This window comes from Lissotriton vulgaris, chromosome 5, assembly GCF_964263255.1.
Source record: "Lissotriton vulgaris chromosome 5, aLisVul1.2, whole genome shotgun sequence".
In the NCBI taxonomy this organism is placed as follows: domain Eukaryota; kingdom Metazoa; phylum Chordata; class Amphibia; order Caudata; family Salamandridae; genus Lissotriton; species Lissotriton vulgaris.
The window spans coordinates 2,022,860,913-2,022,887,779 of NC_141693.1; the positions used below are offsets into that span (position 1 = coordinate 2,022,860,913).

Genomic DNA, 26,867 nt, shown 5'->3' on the forward strand with positions numbered 1-26,867 from the left:
TCGGAGGCCTTCTGGCTGTCTCGTCGGTACTACCTTCTTGGTGGATGTATACAGCAAGGCTCGGTCTCTCCCTCTCGTGCTTTTCGGCTACTCGACTCTCCAACACGCCCAGATGCTTCCGGATTCCTCCTCTTCCTTAGGCTAGTCTCCCTCTAATTTCCAGCTCCCTTCGACGTCATCCTGACATTTCTCTTCTCCGGGCTTCCACTTAAAGGGACCATGTTCAATATTTGTCGTCTCCTCCTCCTGCAAGTTGTTTCCGGAATGAGTGTTCTTCTGGCTGGGGATACAGAAATAGACTCATTTGGTGAGATTCCTCCCACCCTGCCCCCTGTTCTCTCGGTGGATCCCGCACGGAGGTAACACCGCGACAGACTCGCAACCTAGAAAGTGATGGGAATGGGAGGATTTACATGCACCTTCTTGGCTTTCTTCTTCCTCAGTGGTGAGTTGTGAGGAGAGGAATCTGTGTTGGTACCTGCGTCAGTATCTTGGGGCTTACTGGGCGCAGAGGGTGCCGTAGTCGGAAACCAATACTGGTGGTCTGGGGTAGCGTGGCTAAGGCCTGCGCATGCAGTCATGAGGAGGAGCTGGCTTTGCCCTTGCCTTTCCCTTCTGAGGAGTTTGGCACAGAACCAGCATTATCAGGATCTTATAACCCATGCCCCTTTGCAAATTTTTCAAGTTGGGCAGTGATAGGTTTGAGCGCTGCTGCCAAGGCTTGGTTTACGGTCTGAGGCACAACGGTCTCAATTGCTCGATTCACTGATTGTTGTAACGATGCATCCAAGGCATCTACCAATCTGTCCTCCAGGAAGGGACCCTGCTGCTCCTCATAATAGTTGTATTGATCTTCTTCAAATCTTGCCCAGTCGTCCATAATGGAGATTTGCAAAGGAGGATTGCAGCTAAATTGTTCTTGACGAAATTGTCAAAATCGCCAATTCCCAAGGAATTTATGAAGGGGGAGCCACCCACAGTGCACAGAACCTCGAACTCCTCAGCCCAGCTATATTATGAGTGCAAGGGGAAAGGAGTGAGGTATCACCGGTGCAGTGTGACACAAAACTAGGCGAGTGGTAGTGCAGTGACTCCGGGGTTGATGCAGAATGTCGGGACGAGCATTAAGCGGCAGGCTTCCTCCCCACCCACACAGTAATATTCTCCCGTACCTGTTCAAGCCACGCTCCTCCTGGAGCGTGGCTCGGCGCAGCACCTTCTCGGAATCCTCCTGGCTCTCTCGTCGGTACTTCCTTTGTGGTGGATGTATACAGCAAGGCTCGGTCTCTCCCTCTCGTGCTTTTCGGCTCCTCGACTCTCCAACACGCCCAGATGCTTCCTGATTCCTCCTCTTCCTCATGCAAATCTCCCTCTAATGGCCAGCTCCTGTCGACGTCATCCTGACATTTCTCTTCTCCGGGCTTCCACTTAAAGGGACCATGTTCAATATTTGTCGTCTCCTCCTCCTCCAAGTTGTTTCCGGAATGATAGTGTTCTGGCTGGGGAGACAGAAAGGGACTCATTTGGTGAGATTCCTCCCACCCTGCCCCCTGCTCTCTCAGTGGATCCCTCACGGAGGTAACACCGCGACAGACTCGCAACCTGGAAAGTGCTGGGAATGGGAGCGTTTACATGCACCTTCCTGGCCTTCTTCATCCTCGGTGGTGAGTTGTGAGGAGAGAAATCTGTGTTGGTACCTGCGTCAGTATCTTAGGGCTTACTGGGCGCAGACGGCGCTGTAGTCGGAACCCAATACTGGTGGTCCGCAATGGAGGCCTGGGGTAGCGTGGCTAAGGCCCGCGCATGCAGCCATGAGGAGGAGCTGGCTTTGCCCTTGCCTTTCCCTTCTGATGAGTTTGGCACAGAACCAGCGTTATCAGGGGCTTATAACCCATACCACTTTGCACATTTTTCAAGTTGGGCAATGATAGGCTTGAGCGCTGCTGCCAAAGCTTGATTTACGGTCTCAGGCACAGCTGTCTCAATTGCTTGATTCACTGATTGGTAGATGCCCTGGATGCATCGTTACAACAATCTGTCCTCCAGGAGGGGACCCTCCTACTCCTCATAATAGTTGTATTGATCTTCTTCAAATCGTGCCCAGTCGTCCATAATGGAGCTTTGCAAAGGAGGATTGCAGCTAAATCGTTCTTGACGAAATTGTCAAAATCACCAATTCCAGAGGAATGTATGAAGGTGGAGCCACCCACAGTGCACAGAACCACGAGCTCCTCGGCCCAGCTGTATTCTAAATTATTGCAGCCCAGGCGAGCGTAACGCGAGAGCCAAAGTCAGAAAAAATGGATTAATTGGCCTGCACCCAGCCCGGGCCTTCCAATTGTTGCAGCCAAGTAGTGGCATAAGAAAAGCCAGACAAGGGACACAGTCTGGCCGGCTCCTCTGTAGGATGAAGCTGAGTCACGCTGTTCTTCCTGCTTATTTGGACGTCGCATAACCCAGAATCACAAATTTGCTAGCATTCGCGACAAGAATTTGCAATTCTATTAAGGACACGGAGGCGAGGATTATGCTTCTCAATCTTTACTTGAAGCTCACAGCAGCCAATGAAAATGCTTGCTTTTCATTTCAATAAACGTTAAACTGCATATCCCATCATGCTTTACATATAACCACGCCCCCTTAGTCCATAAGAGGCCTTAGCCTGCCGCCATCTTCCTCTTTCTTGCGGCGAACAGCTCCAACCGAACATGTAACTCCAGAACTCTTCCAACGGGAAGGAGAACCTTTAGGCGAACCATCTTGTTATACTTCGAGGCTCAATCACCCTTTTTTTCCGAACCTGAAAGAAAGGATACGAGACCGTAACCACCGTAACCATCTGGGTGGGCAAGCATTTTATAACTCCATATACAATGCCGGGTGGGATAATCCTCGCCTCCGTGTCCTTAATAGAATTGCAAATTCTTGTCGCGAATGCTAGCAAATTTGTGATTCTATGTCAGGACCGGAGGCTTCTGATTATGCACGTTTAACGCTTACTAAAAACAACAGAGGTAATATCCCCCACCGGCTTATAATAAAATGTCTTAAATGTCGATTCAGACGACCAATCTGCACAATGCATAATATCATGAATGCTGGATCCCAACATGAACGACTTCGATGCCATGGCACCCCTGACAGAATGCGCACCAAACATGGTGATGTCAATGCCTGCTTCTTCCATCACGAAACGAAGCCATCTGGCAATGGTGGCCGCAGCCACAGCTCTGAACGGCTTTTGTAAGGCTATCAACAGCTGCGAACAGCCCTGAGGCCTAAGAGCCGCAGTACATTCCTCATAAGTCTTAAGACAGTGAACCACACATAACTTTTCATTCTCCTGAAATGCATTATACGATACATGTGTAGACAGTGTTTTAGTACGCCTAAAAATCTGGAAAGAAACTCCTTCCGGAGTAAATACTCTACCTGTTATATCCAGTGCTCTTACATCCGACGATCTCCTACACGCCGAAAGGCAAAGCAACATAGCCAGCTTGGCTGAAAGCTGTTTTCTTGAAAGATCTTTGTTAGCCGGCCATTTGTCGAAGAGGTCTAAAACTCGCTTGACATCCCACAAACCAGAATATTTAGGTTTAGGGGGATTCTCTACCCTGATACCCTTCAACAATTTACACACGACAGGGTGCATACCGATAGGTCTTCCTTCCAGCTGAACGTGGCCCGCTGAGATGGCAGACCTGAAATTGTTGATGGACCGATAGGCCAGGCCCTGCGAAGCCTTATCCGTCAGGAAATTCAACACATGGGGTAAGCCGGCCCCCACGGGATCCAAATGTCGTTCCACGCACCAACCCACCCAGCCTTTCCAGGCCGAGGAGTACCGTTTCCTCGTGGAAGGAGCCCAGGCCTGCTTGATGAAGTCTGCAGCCCTGCTCGAAATCCCTGGCACTTGCCACTGTTGCCTGAAAGCCTCCAGGCCATCAGCCGGAGTCTGCCCTCCGAGATCAATGGATGTGTCTCTTGATGAGGGCCCAGCAACAGGCCCGTCGACTCCGGAAGGAGTCTGGGGAGGTCGCAGCTCCACTGCATCAGTTTGGGGAACCAAGACTGGGACGTCCACCAAGGCGTCACCATGACCACCTCCGCATTCTGTCTGATTACCTGCGACATCGCTCTGGGGATCAGCAAGAAGGGGGGAAATGCATAGTGAATCCCCACCGACCAGTCCTGCAGAAAGGCGTCCGTCGCCTGAGCTAACGGATCCGGTCTCCAACTGAAGAAACGAGGGATCTGGAAGGTCAACCTCGATGCAAACAAATCCGTCCCGAACGGACCCCAAATCTTCTCCAGCCACTCGAACATCCTCGGGCTCAGCTTCCAATCGCTGAAGTCCCGGAGGTACCTCGAGTTCCAGTCCGCCACTTGATTGGACTGGCCTGGGAGATACTCCGCAATGACCGATATCTGGTTGCGGAGGCAATAATGCCAAAAGTCTTTGGCTATTTGAACAAGCATGGACGACCTCGTGCCTCCCAACTTGTTGATGTACCTCACTGCCGAGATATTGTCCAGACGCAGGAGGATACAGCAGGATGTCCGCTGAGGGGACAATGTTCTCACCGCAAACGACCCCGCCAGCAGCTCCAGGCAATTGATATGGAGGGAAAGCTCCTCCGGGGACCAATGTCCTCCTGTGGAGATGTCTCCACAACGCGCGCCCCAGCCCCATCGGCTGGCGTCCGACTCTATCGTGACTTCCGGGAGTGAACCGAAGATCGCTCGGCCGTTCCAAGCGTCGACGTGTCCCAGCCACCATTGCAACTCCGACCGCACCTCCTGCGTGAGGGGAATGCTGTCCGAGTACGAGAGACCCTTTTGAAGGTGTCTGATCTTCAGTTGTTGCAGGGCCCTGTAATGAAGCGGGCCCGGGAAAATCGCCTGGACTGAAGACGCTAGAATTCCTACCATTCTCGCCAGTGCTCTCAAGGAGACAGACTGGCTGCTCAGAAGTCTCCGGATCTCTTTCTTCAGATCCCGAAGTTTGTCCTTTGGAAGGCACATTTGGGCCATTACCGAATCCACCGTGAAACCCAGAAAGTCTATAACCTGTGAAGGAACCATGACTGACTTCTTGGTGTTTATAACAAACCCCAGATCCTGCAACATAGTCGTGGTCAGGTGGAGGTGTCGTAAGAGAGTCTGCCGACACTGGTCCACTATCAGAATGTCGTCGAGGTATATGATAAGACGAATACCTCGTTCTCGGAGGTACGCCACCACCGGCTTCATCACCTTGGTGAAGCACCAAGGTGCCGAGGAGAGCCCGAAAGGCAGAACCAAATATTCGTACCATCGGTCTCTCCATTTGAATTGAAGAAACCTGCGATGTGGGGGAAAGATCGGAATAGAGAGATAAGCGTCCTTCAGGTCCAGCCGGACCATCCAATCTCCCACCTGCAGTAGATCCGTTAAAAGATGGATGCCCTCCATCTTGAAATGATTGTAAGTCAGGAATTGATTGAACTCCCTGAGGTTTAAAACTAGTCTGTTTCCACCCCCTTTCTTCTGAATCACAAAAATGTTGCTGCAGAAGCCGTGAGGGCACCGAATACTTGGTGCAATCGCGCGCTTCTGTAGCAAGGCCGCAATCTCCTCGTCTATGAAACTGGCCTCTAGTTGGGAAAAATGGAGAATGGGGGGTGCGCAAGACTGAACTGGACTTGAGTAAAACTCCAGATGAAAGCCCTGAATAGTCTGAAGGACCCAAGCGTCCTGAGTAAGGTCCTCCCACCGCCCCAGGCAGTGCTGAGTCCGACCCCCCAGGGGAAGAAGGGAAGTATCTGAAATTCTCACCTGAGCTCTGCTGGTGCTTGAATTTCCCTCGTCCATCTCCTGTCTGATATCTGTTTTTGTTGAACCTCCTCCGGGAGGGGTAGAAGGTTCCTCCTCTTGTTGAGTCAAAATCATTTCTGCCCCTTCCGAAGTCTCCTCTGTGGGGGCCAGGAGGACCTCCTCGGCCTGACGAGCGACCCCCGCCTCGTCCGGCCCTGTGAAAAACACCCTGGCTGAGGGCGCGCTTGATGCCCGACTGGGCCTTGTCCAAAGCTGTAAAGGTGCCGACATATTTTGAGACGTCCCTAACAAACTTGTCTCCAAAAAGAAGGCCTTCTGCGAGGGGTCCCGGCTCCGCGTCAGCGAGCTCCGTAAGGTTCGAATCCATCTTCATCAGCAGAGATTTTCTCCTCTCTGCCGAGACAGCGCAGTTCGCGTTGCCCAAAAAACATATGGCTCTCTGAGCCCATCCAGCGAGCACGTCCGGGTTCATGATGACTGAGGTCTCCTTGGCCACAAAGGCCATCTCTAGGATCTTTGCTAAGGGGCCGATGGCGTCTAACATTTTGTCCTGACACCCCCGCCATGCTCTATCCAGACCTCTCTTCGGGTCCTTGGTGAACTTCTTCAGGAAGGTGAGAAGATTAGGATCAATCTCTGGTGTTTCCGCCACCTGATTTGGGATTTCCGGCCTAGGGCACTCTGAGCGTAAACGATTTCTGACATCTCTAGGGAAGCACTTGCGCAAATTATCATGGATGTAAGCCGTGACTGCAGCAGGCGGCATCCAATCCTGTGATCTAGGGTGTACAATCTCCAAAGGATCAAAGGTGAACGGTGTATCATCCGGCGCGAGGCTCTTGGGCTGCGCCACCTTTGCCTTCTTTGGAGGATTGCGATCCTCTGAGGTGTCGGTGTCCGTATCCGTGTTCGTGCCAGTATCCGTGTCCGTGTCGGTGTCATGGACCCTACGCTTACTGGTGACCTTGGCTCCAGCGTAAGAATGATCCGCCGAGTCCGGCAGGGTAGCTAAGGCCTGCATGTGAGGCCAGGTGGCAGAGTCCCTTGAAGGACCCGAGCTGGATGCATCATCCTTCTTCTTTTGAGGTTTATTAAAGCCATGTCGTTTGGCAAAACCTTCCAATTGTCGCCGGATAGGGCGAAGGGCTGAGGCCAGTGCCTGATGCACTGTCTGAGGTACAGTCGTTTCCATCGCCCGGTTAACGGAGGACTGGACCGAAGCGTCTAAAGCACTGACCAGGTTGTCCTCCAAGGCAGCAGTCTGCCTGTTCTCGAATTCCTCCTCCTGATAGTACCCCTCATTAAACTGCTCTTCCGACATTCTCACTGGGAATTTCGGACTGGGTCGTGTTCAGACAAAACCAGGCACTAGGAGGGTCCGGGGGGGGGGTCAGCCCACACAGCACACAAACTTTCGCAACCTAAAACCCCCTCAGCAAAGCTGTAATCAAAGCGGGCCAGAGACCCAGGCCACTGAAATACACTGAGCGTGTGCGCGCTCAAATCGGCCCAATTTGTATTTATGCCACCTCACCAGGCGATCGCTAAGGCAGAGGGACCCTTCCAAACACTCCGATATGAAATTGCAATTGAAACTGACAAACGAGGTTCGCGCCGCGACGTGCAGCCCAAGCGCGACTGAAAACCTACTAGAAAACAGCCCAATTCAGCGCGCTTTGGGTGCACGTCGCGGCCGGGAGCCACCCGGCCTGAATAAGCGTCAGCGGCGATGAGGGAAGCCGTCTGCGCATGCGCTAACGCGCGTAGCCTACGGGGACAACACCGGGCTCCAGCAGGCTCCACAACAGACTACCGGCATCCGTCTGCCCCCGGTCAAGGACCGTCGCTACCCTCGCGCGAGTACAGCGCGCTCCGCCACCAGAGGAATATATTACCAAGACGACGGGCACAAATGTTGCTCCGCCGAAGGACAGCTACTCCCCCTGAAGAGGTAACAACCTCCACACAAAACAGCAATACGATAGCAGAATACCGTGAATCACAATATGCACAACGTGTAAACAGAATGAACAGTGCATACAGTGCCAAGTAATGTCAATCAAACATTAACAAGCGCAACAGAGGGAGTAAACAAGGTTGTACTTAGCTCTGTGAGCAGCAAAGAAAGAGGAAGATGGCGGCAGGCTAAGGCCTCTTATGGACTAAGGGGGCGTGGTTATATGTAAAGCATGATGGGATATGCAGTTTAACGTTTATTGAAATGAAAAGCAAGCATTTTCATTGGCTGCTGTGAGCTTCAAGTAAAGATTGAGAAGCATAATCAGAAGCCTCCGGTCCTGACATAGAATCCGCCCAAACGTGGCCCAATTGGGATACGCAATGTCCGGCTCTCTTCTGCGTGTGGGCCCGATGAGTGGAGGCAACGCTGAATCGCGCCAGAGACGTTCTTTAATCAGGCAGAATTACAGGGAGATACCGGTTGTGGCGGGCTGGAGAACAAAGAAACGCCACAGCCACCCATGCCGCAAGCCGACTCTGAACAATAGGAAAGATAATAACCTGCATATACACTGGAGGATCCGCGACCACATATCTCATCAACATAACCAAGGCAACACTAAGCCTTAAAAAGGAACAGATAGCATTCTAAACACAATCAATTTGTACAATAAAAACACTTAAGTAAGGTAATGAGGGAAAAATAAGGAGCACTTAACTCGGCTGCGAGCAGCAAAGAAAGAGGAAGTGCTAATGTTGGGTCTCGAGTTAGAGGGATAGTCTCTATGATCATTGGTGTTACACCTTGGCATTGTGGTAAATCTATTTTATTGTATGTTAAACGTTTTTTAATTGACTACTGTGATTTTTCAGTAAAGAAAGAGAAAGCATAATCCAAAGCCTCCGGTCCTGTAATAGAATATGCATGACCGGCTTACCTAGGCCTGGCTTTAGTTACTTGTGTGCGTGACCGGCCTGCCCACGCCTGACTTTAGCTACCCAGGTGTGTGCTGCGTGTCTGGACTGCTCATGGCTTCTGTAGTAATCGATGTTCAGAGGCCGTAAAGTACGTTACAAGAAAGTTTATTAGATCTTTGTTACAAGTAGATAGCTAAGCCCCAACCGCTCTCAACATTTTTTGTGACCTCTCACATTGGCTGAACAGCAGGGACTTGGAACGCTGAGGAGGATGCATTAAGATACAACACATGGCTTTAGTTACCCTGTTATGTCTGTGACCGACCCGCCCAGACCAGGCTTTACTGAAGCTGGTGTGCACAAATAAAGTTAAATAAGATTCTTTATTGTGTGACCAAGGGCTCTGCGTCTTTCAAGAAACTGATTTCTCCAACTTTCATTTATCACATTCTAATTTCAACATTCCACGTTCTACTGATGTCATTACTTCCATTACATCACCTCCACTCATCTTCCCACCCCCTTTCAAACATGTAGTGTTTCTAAAGTACTTCATCAATTGTGGATTAATCCCTCCTCCCGTCTGCTGTTTTGTGTGCAAAAATTTCATGGGATGCATGGCTGTGAGTGGGTGTTCTGGAGCGATTGTAATAGTTAGCTACTTCGTAGGTTGTTTTTGTTGCTTTCCTTGATTTGGCACCACATTTAAAAAATGTATATTTGATCATTAGGCAGCGAGGAATTTTCCAGTTTGTGTTCTGCACTATGACTTTCACTTAGTTCCTCTGTGGGATATTATCATTGCCTGCCTGCTGTTTTACATGTTGCACACAAGACTTCTATAAGAGTTTCAGCAGGTATTCCACTGCTGGGCTGAACTCTTCTGGCTGTTTTTGTTGGTCTGCAGAGGGCTTTGTCTTGAAATAAATGTCATTGTAAGTTTAAAGGTTTCACATGCCCTTATTCGGACCGCCCTGCGCTATTTGGTTCCATTCCCCCTGGCCTTTCTGTCACTTCCTCTGGGCTGTCAGTCCAGAAGCTGACACACACACCATTTCATATCACGCGTGGATGCCTCACCAGGGTAAATCAGAAGATGGAAGACCCAATGTTTTTAACAGGAAGGAGTTGAAGGTGAGGGGAGAGGTATGGGCAGAGACTAAGTACACACATAGGTCTGTCCAAAGCTCCGAGGACCTGGAAGCTCCAGAGGGAACACAGCAGGAGGTGGAAATGGGCTCATGTACAGTAATGACTGCTGCTACTTTTTATCTTGGATAACCTGATACCCCCAGGTCACTCTAGTGCTTAATTTGTGCCGGTCCCAGCACTTATTGTTGGGGATCAGCACTTTTGTTTTCTGTAAGAACTATTAGCAGACTTCAAAAGATGGAAAAAAACAGATCAGAAAGCTGGAGGAAGGAAAAGACGGTAAATCTGGCTTAAAGGGAGAAAGCACAAACCTGCTAGAGCAAGAAAAAGGGGTAGGGGTTGTCTGGTAAGAGATTGAAGACTATGGGCCTATTCGGTGCACCTTAGTTTAATTGCTCTGACAACTAACTTCTGAGCAGGGCTCTGGGCACCAGCACTCTTTCTTTCAAAAATGAAGCACTGGGTCATTCCCTGCTTTATCACAACTCTCCTACATGAACACCACCTGCAAGCGGTAAGGCATATGTGCCTGATCTGGGGTAGGTAAAAGGTGGCATCTGCTTGCACAGCTTTTCTGAACTAAAGCTCCCCAAACCAATCCTGAGTTTGGGAGATACCCTACACTCCCCTTCCAGACCTCATGCTACTTATCACTTCAACGCAAGACTTTCGTCCTTTTTCACCAGTAGAGCTTTGCCGCCTGTCCAGCACGGTCTAACCGACCCCATACAACAACATTGTCATCCTTTACTCTAGTTCTAAAACAAGAGAAAATGAAATCCTCACAACGACTACTGGCAAAGCCATATTTAATTATTCTTTGGATTTTTTGATCTGACTCAGTAGATGTAAAAGTAATTTTTAGGTCTCGCCTGTCGATGCGCATGCGCATCGAGCTTGCGAGACTATGGGGGCTTATCCACTCTTTAACCAACTTGCAAGGAATCGTGGCGATTCCTTGCAGTGCACGAGAAATTTAAGCTCAATGCGCATGCGCATTGAGCTTAAAAGCGCGTGCACATGCCCCCAGCCGCCTGCCTTGCCTACTCTCTCTCTCACTGCCTCCCCCAGCTCCGCCCCCTCACTTCTTGATTGCACGGCCGCTAGGCCGTGCCTCCCCTACTCTCCTCCCCCCTCCTCCTCCTACTCTCCTCCCCTGCCTGCCGTGTTGCACCTCTCCCCGCTCCGCCCCCTGCCCGCCGTCTTACGGTCTTTGCAACTCCCCAGCCATATGTTAAAACCCCTCGCACTCCAGGCCCCCGCTCCGCCCCCTCCCCTGCCCGCCGTGTCGCATTTCTCCTCCCCCTCCCCTTATCTGGCTTCCCTCCGTCTGTTCCCTCTCCCCGTTCCGCCCCCTCCCCTGCCCGCCGTGTCGCATTTCTCCTCCCCCCTCCCCTTATCTGCCTTCCCTCCTCGAGGTTCTCCGACGCCTCGCACCCTTCACTTTCCGGCCCACTGCTTGTTTCTGTTTGGAAATGTGTTTGTATCTTTGGTGCATGTGTTGTCTGGTTGCTACTGTGTAAGTATTGAATGTTATGTTATTCCTTTCGATGTAGTGAATATTAATATATTGCTTCATTTAAATAACAAACCTCCTTGAGGAAGGCTACGCATTATTTAATAATTCGCGCTGCATTAGATAATGCGTGCGCTTGAGTAGTCCGCCTTCCATGCGTGAAGAGCTCCGACACTCCCTCGGGGAGCGCGCGGCATTGACACCGGTAGTACTACAGGGCATTCAGGTGCGAGCGCAGCCAATGGCGAACATGTCCTCACAGGTCCTCGCGCGCGTGCCGGGGCTGGCGCTAGCCTGCTCCCTCGCGGGCGCTTCAGCAATGAACAGCCGGCCTTGTGGAACTGTAGACATTAGTTCTTTTAGACAGATGCCATCCTTACATTTTTTTCCTTTTAACCAGACGCAGTGGCGCTTCTCGGGGTCCGCGTGGATGCTCGTGGACTAGAAACGTGTCCATGTGCGTTAAGGATGCGTGCTTGTGTAGTACTCTAAACGTTATCAAAAAATAGACTGATCGATGTCTGCAACATCAGCAGACACTCACAGTGGTACCTGCAGTAGTACAATACAGCACATTTGCATTTATGCAATCAAAATGGTGCCGTCTTTATTTTTTTATGACCTAGCCCGTATATCCTCACAAATGGAATTTTGAAGTATTTGTTTTAAAACCGCATTTTCAACGTTTCCGTTTGCTATGGTGAGGTTTAACAAGCTGGCTTCTTGCGATGGATTTTACTCGGCATAGCTAAGTAAGCAGGGCTTGTTGTCATGACAACAAATGCATCCTATGACTTTCAGGCTACAGGGAATGACAGACCAGCTTAAAGAGACAGGTAGCAATGCTTACACTCTGTCACCCTCTCACCCTCACCCTCACACCCCCTCACCCTCACCCTCACCACCCCACACACCCTCACTCACCCTCACACACCCTCACTCACCCTCACACACCCTCACACACCCTCACTCACCCTCACTCACCCTCACTCACCCTCACTCACCCTCACACACCCTCAAACACCCTCACTCACACACACCCACACCCTCACCCTCACACACCCACTCACCCTCTCACATCTGCTGCACTCTCCTGCTCTCTAGAGATGTGGCCTAACGACCAGAGCTGCCATCTGTCACGTAATTACAAAACATGTTGCATTCCAAATGCTATAGGTGTCACATTCGCGAAAGTTATAACTATTGGCGTTGTAAATGACAAAGCTATCAATTTAGCTATTTTAAAAACCAACAAATAAATAAAATATTTGTCATTTACAAGACCAATAGCTCCAACTTTTCTAATGCGAGACCTATTACATTTCCAATGCTTGTTATTTTTGCATCTGGGATCAAACAATAAGTTTGTTTTGGTCTGTTGGGAAAGGGGCACTCGGCGATCTGCAACAAAAACCATCAATGCAGTCAAAATGTTCAAGTTTAAGAAAGAAAAGTGTAACGAAATTATATAATTTGCAGTTACCGAAAGTACGAAGATCAGCAGGGAAGGTCTCTTGTGGTAACTGAGGAGGACGATGATGCAGCGAGGGCATCCTTGATTAGCATTCAGACCTGAAACCTGAATTTGATGTGATTTTTCAACGAGGCAGATGGAGGAGGCATATCAGGTCTGGGCGTGTAAACGTGTTATAGAAACACCTGCCAAGTAAATTGCATACATGGGCTGTAAATACAGATCAGTGTGGTAGGATACACCTCAATCCCCACTTTTTAGACCTTTTGGATGAAGGATGAGTATCTCTTACCTCACCACTTCAAACACTAAACAAATGGATGAAGGGCTCGGCAGATAATCATGGTGGCCAGGTGTTTGTAAAATTACTGGTGTCTTACTGAACCCTGTAAACTGCAAAGCATTTGGCCTAGCTGTATCTACTATCAACGTTAAAAAAAAAAGGATTGGTGTAGTATGAGGCAAGCCAATTCAGTGTTAACTAAGACAAGGAACGCAGACTGTCCCGTGCTTTATATAAATAAAGGGTTCCTGGAAGTGGCATTTCATCAGATTTTCACACCTTGGTTGGATGAGACTACTAAAAAAAAAAAAATGAATCGGCTGCATGTGTTCAAGTGGTGTGTTATGTCTGCACCCAGAGCCTTTAAGCAGTAAGTCTGCTTCAGGTCATTGTCTGGTCCATACAGCGAGTTTCCAAAAAAGCCCTTATCTGCCTTCCACTCAGAATAGCATGCTCCATATTACAACTATGAAGACCAAAGATACAGAAATGAGATACTCGCTGTATAAGTCTCATCTTTTGAGGTTCACTGCCTTCATTGTCCTGATCACAATCGGGAGAATACTGAACCACCTCACTCCACAAGCATGCACAAGTCTTTCAAAGCAATCGAGGGTGCTGGGTTTAGGTGCATAGACCTGCCTTCTTTGTGGACGCCGAAAATAGTTCTCCACGAAACAATATTAGAGTGGTGGGCCTGGTGGAGAAAGTGGAGGGCACCAATATGGTGGTCTATCTGGAGTGGTGGCTATGCAAGGAGGTGGCGCTCAAGGGTTTGATGACCTTCTTTGCATTGGAGCTGGCACATCAGGTCCCGTTGAGGCCGCCTCTGCCCGGCCCTATCACCCCCCATGCCCTGTGATTGCACGACTACTTCACTATAAGGACAGAGATCATATCCTGGCACAGAGAAAAGAGGACCTCCGGATTGATAATGAATGGTGCAGATTTTCCCTGACTTCTCTAAAGAAGTGCAGAAGCGGAGGGCTTCCTTCCAAGAAGCCAAGAAAGAGCCCCGCCAACTAGATCTTTAATACGCCATGATGTTTCCAGAGCGACTAAAAGTAATTATCCCAGAGGGAGCGAAATTCTTCTATTCCCCGCAGGAGACCTAGGAATGGTTGCAGACCCGACATGGGGTGGAACCTCACCGAGGCCCTGGATGGCAACGAATACGATAAAGGGTGGCCCGCAAGGAACAGAGGAGAAGGGACGCACTTGCCCCTACCTAAGAGGAGATGCAGATAGAGCGCCAGAGCACAATGGAGGTGGTAGCGCTGATCCGTGGCAAGAAAATGGGACCACAGTCGAGGGAGAGCAGTGAGCCGGCCCGGAACTCTGCCTCTGACCACGAATCCAGTGTGTCAGGGAGTCTAAGCTTGGAACTACCAAGGGTGACGCCAAGAACCGCGGACATCATCTGAGTGCCGCAACAGACTGGCAAAATTAGGGGGGCGGCTCCTGCGACTCTTCAATACTTTATTAGGGAGACACCTATGTGATGCTTGTGAGTGGCTGGGGATACCAGCAGCGGGGTCCCACTGAACTGGACGGATGGCAGACCGGCTGGCGGGATTGTAGGCTCATACCTCTTTGCTTGGAGGCTGTATGGGTGACGCCCCTCAAAGGAATTTGGTTTGGATGGGGAATTTTTGTCCTGGAGTGAGGGAATTGGGATGTTTACGTTAAAGTTGAAAGTTAGGGATCAGATGGTCGTACACCCAATTTGTATTTGACTAGCATGTTTGGGCAGGGATGTGAAATCTCGGGAGCGGGGTCCTCGAGAGACTGGGGGATACAACTTGGCTCATAGTAGACTCACTAACATACAACCTTCTCTCCTGGAACATTCAGGGGATGCAGTCTATGACCAAGAGGTGTAAGGTGTGTTCTCCTTCTTGAATGGAAGGAGTGTCCAAATAGCCTTCTTACAAGAAACGCATCTGACTGCCAAGGAAGGCATTGCACCGCAACGTAGATGTCGAGGGAAGGTATATTAACCACATATTTAGCATATGCCCGGGGGTTCTTATCTGGATCAGGGCAACGGTCCCCTTTCAACTAGTTGACTAAGTAGTGGACCCTGAGGGCAGATTTGTGCTCATACGAGGCCGACTGGGGGGGGGATGAAATATATCTCTAGTAAACATAAATGCCCCGAACGCCATCCAGGGCAATATTTTGGCAAATTTATCCCGGAGTTTGGCACCCTACATAACTATCTCAACGGTATTGGGGGGGAGGGGAGCGGACTTTAATTGTGTGGCAGATGTCTATATGGACCGCCCCCCACTTTGCGGCATTCCCAGACGGTGCACGCGGCGCAGGCCTTTTGGAACAGGCAACGCATCTGGGGACTGACAGATTCGTAGAGACAGATGAGCCCAAATGGGAGAGATGATTCCTTTTTCTCAGGGGAATACATAGATTAATACAGACAATTGAGTACTTTGCATGTACTATGTCGGACCATAACCCTGTCCTTATGAGACTGCGATGGGCCAAGCCTCTGCCATCCATTCCCACATGGAGACTTAAACCACAGGCCTCAGAGGACCAAGATTTCCGCAAGACCATACGGGAGAAGATACTCCAGCTCTTCGCTGACCATGCCGGTACAGCATCCTCTCCGCACATGGAGTGGGGCGCTTTTAAACTGGTGGTCCGAGGCCATGTCTGGCAGAGGCAAAGTGCATTCGACACACTCTACTGGGGAAGATCGGAGTAGCCGAACAGGCACTTAGAGAGGTAGAATTGCAACGCCCAGAGCGGTCGGACTTCTAAACAGCTCTCCTGGACTCCAAGCAGGCAGTGGCGACCCAGGTTGAACGCCATAGATGTTTCAATTATAAACTATATTTGGACAAGACCCATGCTGAAAGAGATAGGTCCGGCTCCCAGCTGGCCTGGCTGGCAAACCCCTCTAAAAGAGAATCGTCCATATTAGAGATATACTCCCAAGAAGGCGTTAATGGTATCTTCGCCAGATACTATTTGATGTTCTACACAAGCGTTGCAGCAGTAGATATGGCGGCGGTGCGGGCCTACCTGGGGGCAACGCCCGGCCGCGTATTGTTGAGGAAGAGGCGAGAGCGGTGGGGGATGATATTTCCCCGCAGGAGTTAAACATTTGAAACAAAATAAGACCCCAGTAACAGACGGATTGCCAGTGGAATTCTACGTCACCTACTCTCTAGCACTAGTGCCTAAGCTGACGGAATTGTATAACACGGTCTATGACAATGGTATCCTACTGGGATCTACTAGGGAGGCAGTAATTGTCCCCATACTGAAGCCAGAAAAACCAGCACACGACAGCGCAGCGTATATTCCAGAGTCAATGTTGAATGTTGTCTATAAAATCTTGAGCAATATCTTAGCGACCTGCCTTAATCATATGACGACCTTGATCATTCCCGATCATCAGGATTTATTCTGGGCCGTAGCACGGCGACTAATATCAGATGCCTGCTGGTAATTATGGAGGCTGCTGATTGGCTTAAAGTGGAAGCAGTTGTATTCACTATTGAAATTGAGAAGACGTTCGACAGCCTTGAGTGGCACGATCTCTATGAGGTTATGTTACTCATGGGACTGGGGGAGCGGTTTGTAGCCTGGACACAATTGCAATACACATGGGCGACAGCTAGAGTACGCACCGCCAGAACTATATCGGAGAGTTATGTGGTGGAGCAGGAGACACGTCCAGGATTCCCACTGTCTTCGTATCTTTTCGCCATTGCCATGAAGCTTGTTTCCGGTCCAGGGAAGACATGGCTTGGCAGTTCAGGCTGGACTGTTCCCATGAGGCACAGGGTCAGACTGATTTGCATATAGCCCGAAAGACACCTCTTGAGGCAGAAAGCCGGGAGCATTGCTCACTTTTAAAAAAACGTATTCTGTTGCTAATAACTGCTTTTACCCGTGTGCCACGCTGCCCCTGAGCACTCCCCTCTGACTTCGAGTCGCCGTGCACGCCGCGCAGCCGATCTGAACGCTGCTGCGGGTGTAACCAATTAGTTGCTGCCAATTACGAGGACAGCGAGGCCACGCCCACCGCCCTGAGGACACGCCCCCTCCCTTCCATTACAAAACATGTGCCTGGGCCGGACGCGCGCAGCGGGCGCGCCGCCAGCGCGTCAAAGGTATGCCCGTCTGCGCCCGTCCGCGACCGGCCGGGACTAGGGGCTATACCCCTGCTGGTTTTACTCAAAACCTGTCCACGCTGATTCGCTACTCGCGCAGCGAGCTACTAGCCTTTCATAAAGTCAACACTGGTATAAAAACACATCTATGTACCCAAACTGGGCCAAGATTTTCCTATGTACCTATCTCCTGCCCGCTTGTCGCTGGTCCAGCATTGGTCAAACCCCACCAGGCAACCACACAATCCTTGCAAAAAATCACCTTGTGCTGAACTGTCTATATTTTAATGCTAGATCCTTACCTAGACATGCCCTGGACATCTGGGATCTACTCATATCTAAGACCCCGGACCTGGTTTTCGAGACCAATGCTCCAGACCTAGCAAACGCCCTCCCCTCCAACTACAAAATGATTACGCAAGATAGACCTGGTAAAAGAGGAGGGGGGTTGCTGTGATATTCAGGGAACATCTAACATGCTTTGCTGAACCAACAACTGCCCACATCGAACATCAGACCTTACCTTTCAAAGTACTCTTCGAGGGCCTTACCATTCTAGCTGGCGCAGTTATATACAATCCCCCTGGACAACAAGCCAAATTATTGAATCAATTCCTGCCACTCTGCCTAAAACACAAAAACTATATGAAAAAACTATATGATTGTTGGCGACTTCAACATTCACTACGAGAAAATGGATGCCCCAGGAACCTCCCAGCTGGAATACGACATGGGAATTATCCAACTGAGGCAGTGGATAGTGGGCCCCACGCATTCAGCTGGCCACACCCTAGACCTACTATTCACTAACATCGAATCCACCAACAGAAGAGGTCCACCCCTTATCCTGGTCGGACCACTCCCTTATATCTTTCTCACTTAACTTTCCCGGTAAACCTCTGAAACCCAAAATAGCCCCTCACATCTCCAAACGAGCATGGAGGCTAATTGACGAATCCAATTTTGAGAAAGATTTTCAAGAGGTTAATGTCAAACTATCAGAGGACTCCCCTGTCTGTAATGACGTCGCCTTACTAGATGCTGGAATACTGCAAACATTAAACAAACTAGCCCCTATGCGGGAATCTAGAAAAAAAAACATAACAGAGAAATGGTATACCCCCCACCTAAAAAAATCTTAAAAAGGAATGTCAAAAAAATGAACACCTATGGAGACAGTCCAAAGACAGGAAGCGAGACGAAACTATGTCCATAAACGGAAGCAGTATATTCTTGCCATCAAAAACGCAAAGAAGAATTACTTTACTTAGCGCATTCAAGAAAACAGCAACTCAGCGAAAGAACTGTTCAGAATAGTGAAGGAGCTTAGCAAACCATCCAGCACTTCACAAACACTCACCCCCTCGACCGAGGCTTGTGAGCGTATCAACACTTTCTTTTCTGAAAAGATCAAGAAAATATACTCTACCTTCACCCCCAAAACGCCCACAGCAACTCAGACAACCCATCCAAGACTGCTATGTCACCAGAAGTACCCACAGACCCATTAGACTTTGCACCCCGCCTAAACAGTTTCGAACCACTCTCTGCAGATGAGGTTCTAGCAGTCCTGAACACAGTTAAATCTGGATACCCCCTCGGACCCCTGTCCCCACTTCGTGTTCTCAAAAATTGCACCCACACTCTGTCCCCTGATCACTCAACTTTTTAACAAATCGTTAGTCACTGCCACCTTCCCTGATGCTTGGAAGCACGCCTCTGTGACCCCCTTCTGAAGAAAGCGGGATCTGACATTCTCAACCCAGAGAACTACAGACCCATCTCCCAGATTCCTTACCTCTCTAAAGCTCTGGAGAAACTGGTCAACGTACAGCTGACATGGTACCTAGAAAGTAATTCCCTTCTGGATCCCTCCCAGACTGGTTTTAGAGCCAATAACAGCACCGAGGCAACGTTGCTGGCAGTGTCGGACAGTATTGAATCCTCCACCGATCAAGGTGGAGCGGTGGCGCTGATACTGCTTGACCTGTCAGCGGCGTTTGACACGGTATCCCACAACTGTCTGCTGAACACACTCCGGAGCAATGGAGTCCAATCCACAGCATTGAATTGGCTACACTCTTTCCTTAGTAATCGCACCCAGGCAGTACATATGGGTCAGTTCCACTCAAGGCCCAACCCCATCGGCTGCGGGGTCCCTCAGGGCGCCTCACTGAACCCCACCCTCTTCATTGTCTATATTTCATCTCTTGCTGACATTGGAAGGAAGTGGGGCATTGGCATCTGCTCCTATGCGGATGATACGCAGCTGATGGTGGCCATAGACGAAGGGCCTGAGGTTACCAAAACTAAGCTACATGACTGCCTTTCCGAAATGGCCCAATGGATGCACAATCACTGCCTAAAGTTGAACGCAGGCAAATCGGAGATTCTTCTGTTTGGTGGAGCCAAACGCGTGTGGGATGCCACATGGTGGCCACCTTCACTGGGACTGGCCCCCACTCCTAAACAACATGCCAGGAACTTGGGAATCATCATGGATGATGCCCTGTCCATGAAGGATCACGTCCGATCCCTTTGTGGCAAGGGCTTTGCCATACTTAAACTTCTCGCCAGGATATTTCCCTGGATACCCCTGGACTGCAGACTCTGTCACACAAGCCCTACTGGTCAGTCGCCTGGACTATGGCAAATCATTATTTGAAGGGATGAACGAACAGTTATTCTCCCGCTTACAGGTTTTGCAAAACCTGGCGGCCAAACTCCTTTGCAACAAAGGCAAACGAGACTCGGCATCGGAGTGCTTAAAGAAACTCCATTGGCTCCCAATGCGGCAGAGGGCTGCCTTCAAACTGCTTAGCCATGCCCACAGGGCTTTACATAAAACTGGCCCCACAATTCTCCAAGGGAAGATTGAATGTTATGTACCCAATAGGAACCTACGTTCATGTCAATCAGCTCTGGCTAAAACCAAAAGCATCTACAAAGTCAGAACAGGCGGTCGCTCCTTTTCCTACCTTGCAGCAAAAAGGTGGAATGAGCTCCCTACTGACCTAAGACATACTACAAATTACCTTCAGTTTCGAAAAAAACTGAAAACACACCTCTTCCCCAAACCGTAACCTCTCAGCATACGCCATCAGTAGTCCTTTTGGTATATAGCGCCGTGATATCCCTAGGGATGAGTGTCGCGCTCTATAAATACCGCAAATAAAAAAAATAATAATAATAAATAGCCATGTCTGAACTGGGGTGGCAGAGTGGGCTAAAGAACGGTGATGGATTAAACCCAGATCTTTTGACTGGGTGTGAGTGTTTGATTGGTTCAGATGCTCCGTCCATCACCACCCCCTTTTGTACCGCTTTTGGCCGCCATAAGTGTGGCAGGGTATGCTCAGACGTGAGTCCCTTGCTCACTTTGCCACTGGATTCAAGCAAGCCGGGCTGAAGACGGCTGGAATGCCAGAAACCGGTCCTCGGAAGCTTGTTTCCGGTCCAGGGAAGACATGGCTTGGCAGTTCGGGCTGGACTGTTCCCATGAGGCACAGGGTCAGACTGATTTGCATATAGCCATGTCTGACCTGGGGTGGCAGAGTGGACTAAAGAACGGTGATGGATTAAACCCAGATCTTTTGACTGGGTGTGAGTGTTTGATTGATTCAGATGCTCCGTCCATCACCACCCCCTTTTGTACCGCTTATGGAGTCTTTGGCGGTGCATGCAAGGACGGGTGAGGCGTTGGGTGGTTGACAATCCAGAACCACTGCCACCGGATAGCTTTATATGCAGATGATGTGCTGCTTTTCTTGTACAACACTTCAGGGGGCCAAGAATATCATGGAGGAGTCTGCCACTGCACCTGTCAGGAGTACTATGGGAGCCCCAGTGTCTAACTTACCTGGGGGTCAGGATCTATCACGACTGTAACGACTTACTGGAGGTAAATGTGGGGTGAGCTGTTGGTTCCCTGAGAGCCTCTATGAACTTCTGGAAGACGCTCCCATTATCGGTGAGGGGGAGAATAGCTCTCCTCAAAATGGTGACCCAGCCTCGGCTCCTTTATTACTTCCTCGTTCTACCCCTGTGGATCCCTGGGGCGAGGTTCAGGGAAATTGAAGTCCCTGACCAAGTTTAGGGCAACAATAGTGACAGCACTGTTTACACTGAATTTAAAAATGTTCCAAGGATATGGAGGATGGGTGATCACACTCACGGGCGTCCTGTGCGTGAGGGAGTAGGCAGCCACGAAACAACGATTTTGATCAGCGTCCGGGGGCCGATGGCTATCGCATTTATGGTGGTGATTAGAAAGCACTGGATAAAGGGTTGCTGGAACCTACTACCTTGCAGAGCTGCCAATATATTGAGTTATCAGCAAGTGTTATACGGACGGTGTCCTGTCTTTATAGGGCACTGAGGACAGACCAGCAATTGCCACTGGGCGTACTGAAGGCCAGATGGTTGGAGGACCTAGACACCACTATTATCCAGAATAAGTGGGACAAGATATTAGAGCACACACTAAAAGTCTCTAGAAAAGCGCGCTTTAAACTAATCCACTATTACATACTGTACAGGGCATACAAATAGGTAGATACTTCCACATACCGGACGCAGCATGCCCCAGATGTGCCGCTGTGGGGGGCCAGTTTCTTGCACATGTTTTGGGAATGCCCTGAGTTACTCTTTCTGGGGGGCTGTGATACAGACACTCGAGGAGAGCACTGGGAGGGAGATTCTGTGAACCCCGGGACACTGCCCGCTGAGTTGGTTTCCCCACCCCACAAAGACCAGGATTACAGGGAGGTTTCAAGACCTAGCGTATATATCCTTGCAAAGCAAGAAATAACTAGGAACTGGAAGGCAGTGAGTGGTCCGCAAATTGTAGTATGGAAGAGGGAACTGCTCAAATGGTCAGGTAGCAAGGGCAGGATACTCTTGAGGGAGGCGCAGAGGGATATAGGGAACATGGGCAGGGCCCTGAGCCGGGGGCAGGCTAGTAGGCAATCTGGCCAGCCCGGAACCAGACTCAGAGGCAGGCTCCCCTGTCAAATCTCTGAGGTAATTTTAAAGCTCCATAGTTAATGGTTCAGTCCTAGATACCACTCTGAATGACATACGGGCTGTGTTTATGCAGCCCATGGCGGAGGAAGTCCTCTGCCCTGGCCCTCGTTGTTAGGATGTGTGACCGGCTCCTTTTTCCAGCATGCCGACTGGGTTGTCATTTAGGAGAGGATGTATTGACCCTGCTGGGAGGGTACGACTGTTTGATTGATTGTTGCTTTAGATTCACTGAAACAGATTTTGTTGTGTAGTACATTGAGGTCTCACATGCTGTACTCAGATGAGCTAACACAGCTGAATGTATTCCATGCATCTAAAAAATGTGAGCATCCTTCCTGTGTCGCAGTGATACAAGTCCCCATCTTGCGGCACTGAACTTATAAGTGTAACAAGCTATAAAGTAATGTTTGCCCAAGTCTAGATTTGATGGAAAAAGGCAAACATGAAAGAAAGATTAGGCAAGGGCTTTGCGCTGGAAGCAACCTAAGAGCTTGAATATTATGCTTGTTCAGAGATATTCGCACAAATGGATGTTAAGAACAAAAATCCATGTTTTTGCTGTAGTAGATTTGGTATTGTGTTGGAGCATGAATGTAAACTGCTGTTCTTGGACTGCTGTGATATTTTAGTGAAGAATAGTCTTTTTAGATGTTCTGTAGAATGTGAATAATAAAACAAGGTGCACGGTCCTGACGGGGACTGCACTGCTGAGGGGTTTGTGCACATTTCCCAAAAAGCTCACCCCAAATATTTCAGGCACATGGTTGTCTTCTATCCGTTGCTTTCCTTAAAGTACCGCAAGTTCAGCTTCTATCTTCTGTGCTACAAAAAAAAAGTCTTGTCATATTTTCAGCTGAAATCCCATGCTACTGTTGTGACCTCCTGTCCACCAGCCAGATTGGATTAGTGCAACAATCTCTCCATGGGGCTGCCAGCCTGGGCGCTGGATGAACTGCAGCAAATACAATATCTTGCAGTCCAAACGATCTTGCCTGTGCAAAATCCCAACCAAGCATTGGGTGCTCAAGAGGCCAGCGTTTTTTTGCTTTGAGGCAAAGGATTCTGTTCAAAAGACTGTGCCTTGTACACAGATGCTTTACAGACGCCAGCCCTCTGGTCTTGCCAACGATCTGTGTTGACTTCTAGGTCTTAATAGTTGGATAACCTTTTAATACTTCTTATGCATCAGATTCAGAAGGAGTGGTGTAAAGGACACCTTTCTTTTTTGTTTTGGTCCATAAACTGTGGTCAATCTTCCTCTGCAGCTCTGAAAATTGAAAATGATCTTGCTTTGCGGAGTCCCTCAAATTATTTCATTTTTGTGATAGTGACTTGGTGTGGGGGGTTGTTGGTGGAATTGTTGATATTGTTGCACAAGTCTAACAGTAAGTCAATAGAGATATATGTAGCACTTCAAGATATAAATTCAGACTAGCCTGCCGTTCTTTAAGAATAGTCTTATGTTTCTAAATGTGTTCTACTTCTATCTACAGGAGTGACAGAGTATGGTGTGCTGCGGCAGAGGACGCTTACTGCACACCCACCCTGTGAGTGGACATTTTAGAGGGAGGTGCTCCGGCTGAAGACTGCCTCTTCCTGGCATCATGCTGAATAAACCAGTGCTTGTGGAGTCCCTCATCGTGTTTGCTGTGGTTCTCTGTGTTCATGGCGTGGTCTGGAACCGCCTCTCGTGGTGTGTCGTTGCTCTCGCAGTTCAGGCCTTCTACGTCCAGCACAAATGGGACCGTCTTCTGCAGTCTGGTGGAGCGGTCTTTCAGTTCCGCTCCTCTGCCAACAGCGGCCTCCTTCCAGCCAGCGTGGTGATCCCTCTCCTGGGGATTGTAATGAGCGAGAGGTGTAAGGCGGCAGGGCATGTCTACTTTGAACGTTTTGGTGTGATTGTGGCTGCCACTGGCATGTCTCTGGCCTTCTTTCTTTCTGTGATTGCTCTGGGTATCACTAAACCAGTGCCAAGGAACACCTGCATAATATCCGGCGTGGCTGGGAGCGCCATCCTTTACTCTATGAAGCATTCTTTAGTGGTCTCTGAAGTGATCGAAATCTTGGAAGTGCTGCTCATTTTCGTTTACCTCAGCATGATCCTTCTTTATCTGCTGCCTCGGTGCTTCACTCCTGGGGAGGCGTTGCTCATCCTGGGTGGTATCAGCTTTGTTCTCAACCATCTCATCAAACGCTCCTTGAATTCAGTGGATAGCAGAGGTGACCCCGTGGACTATTTCCTCCTGGTGGCAGTGGTTGGCACGGTCCTTCTAGGCATCCTCTTTGCTGCTCTTTTCTTCTTCATGGATTCTGGGACGTGGATCTCCTCCTTGTTCTTCCACATGTTGACAGCAGTGCTGGCACTGGGTGTCCTCCTGCCCTGGCTCCAGTATCTGACCTGGAAGAACCCACTCATGTGGCTGGCTGGCTTCCTCTTTCAAACACGCACCAGGCTCTGCCTGCTCCTGTACTGGTGCCTGCTGACCGTGGTTGCCTGCAGCGTCGTTTTTTACCAAAACTCTAAGCGATCTTCAGAGTGCAAAAAGCATCGCGTCACGACCATTACCAGGAAATATTTTCATTTTATTGTGGTGGCCACCTACGTGCCCGGCATTATCATGGACCAGCAACTTCTGTTTGTGGCATCGGTGGTCTGTATGTCAGTGTTTGTTTTTCTGGAGTATGTGCGGTACTTCAGAATCCGGCCCCTGGGACAGACCTTGCGTCACCTGCTGGCGCTCTTCCTGGATGAGCGGGACAGTGGGCCCCTGATTCTCACACATATCTACCTCCTCCTGGGCATGTCCCTCTCCATCTGGCTGTTTCCCAGACGATGTGTCCATAAGAGTGCCCTGTTTGGCGCTGGTGCGCTCGTCCCCTACTGTGGGGTGCTAGCAGTTGGGGTCGGAGACACCCTGGCTTCCATTTGTGGCAGCACCATGGGCGAACTCAAGTGGCCCGGTACCAAGAAGACCTTTGAGGGAACCATGATGTCCATTTTTGGACAAGTGATTGCTGTGGCTCTGATCCTAATCTTTGACAGTGGGGTAACTTTGAATGCCCACTACGCCTGGATTGTGGGGTCCATCACCCTGGTGTCCCTGTTGGAAGCCTTCACACTGCAGATAGATAACCTCTTTCTCCCACTCTACCTTCAGATCCTGCTGATGGCATGAGGGTTAAGGGTTACTGCATCCGTGCTGGATTACTGACACAGTAAACGCTGCTCCACGTCCTGCAGTACTATTGCCCAAGAGGTGCATCAGGCACTTCAGTTAAAGGGTACACACAGAGTGCAGTGGGCGCGACTTGTAATTTAAAACATTTCTGGTTTTCAGGAAAATTGTGATTGATGTCCAGACTGGAATAAGTGAGAACATGGCTCATTCAGCTAAAAAAAATGGGTTACTGTATCTTGATTCAACCAGTCTTGCAACTGCTCGCGTCTATGCCATGGGGGCAAAGGTATCGGGAGGCAGGGAGATACACGTAAGATGATGAAGGAAGTAAATAATATTGAGCATTTTTTTAACATTCATTTTGTATTCTTTTTCTGTCTTATCAAATCAACCTCTGTCACGCAACTGATGACCAGAACAGGTATGCCTCGAAGCTATGTAACGTATTCATCATCATCATTGAGCAATACACGCAAGAGTCCAAGGATGATTAAAAATAATGTGAACAATGTCCAAGCGCTGATCTTCTTTGTTTCTTCATTTCTGCCTATATGATATCTGCCCTACAGACTGCCAGCACCAGTCTCGCTCGAGCTTCCAGGGGAAGTCCAGGGGGTCACCATGCATATATGGCGGTCCAGCTTCCTGCAGTCGGTAATGGCGACATCTGGATTATTACCCTTTTTTAATTACACATCAAACAAGCCATAGAAGGAGCTACTTTGAGCCCTTCAAATGCAGGATAGAGCCTAGTACAGAGTGTCCCACCTGCTTTGAACGCCTCGCCTCTCTGAGTCTAACTCTACTCTTCAGCCAGACTCAACTCGCTTCCCTTGATCTTTCCTGATCAATTCACCTTTCTGCCAAAGCCCTCCTGGCCAGTCATAGAAACTGTATAACGTCTCCCACCGTCCAGATCTTAAAGCATCACAAACTTCTGCCAGAGCTCCTTCTGCACTCGCTGATCACTTCATAAACTACTTCCACGCGGCCAACCAATTCTGGCAGCATAAATATTTTCTAATGTGATCAATGTTCCAATATTCTCTTAAGCAATCTGAAATGTGTTGGAATCAATGGGTCTAGTGAAATTTTCTCTTGCTAAAACATCTTAAAGGAACCTAATTACACAGTCAGTGATTGGTGTCTCTAAAGAGCGACTTTCTACCAACTTAAAGAAATAATCTACAAAGACACAGCAACTCCTGGGTAAAACCTCTGTATATAGTTACATTAAATCAGCACTTTCATGCTTTAGCAGTACATCACTCAACCGGTATTTGTCTACCACCGTTTCACAAATCACAGGTGAAGCCATTTTTACCCCAAAGATCTGCATCCTGCCCCGCTCTATGCCTCCAATATCTTTCACACAATGTTGTCTTTTTCGTGGTTA

At 49.3% G+C, this 26,867-nt stretch overlaps 1 protein-coding gene across 1 annotated transcript in view; it reads left to right on the forward strand.

Moving 5' to 3' along the window:
- The window catches only part of DOLK (dolichol kinase), a 36,676-nt gene extending 10,694 nt beyond the window's left edge, over positions 1-25,982 (forward strand). The window contains exon 2 of the mRNA XM_086924862.1: positions 23,786-25,982. Coding sequence (XP_086780988.1) covers positions 23,897-25,468 — 1,572 coding nt within the window. The 5' untranslated portion in view covers positions 23,786-23,896 and the 3' untranslated portion in view covers positions 25,469-25,982. The remainder of the gene's footprint in view (positions 1-23,785) is intronic.
- Positions 25,983-26,867: the final 885 nt, after the last annotated feature.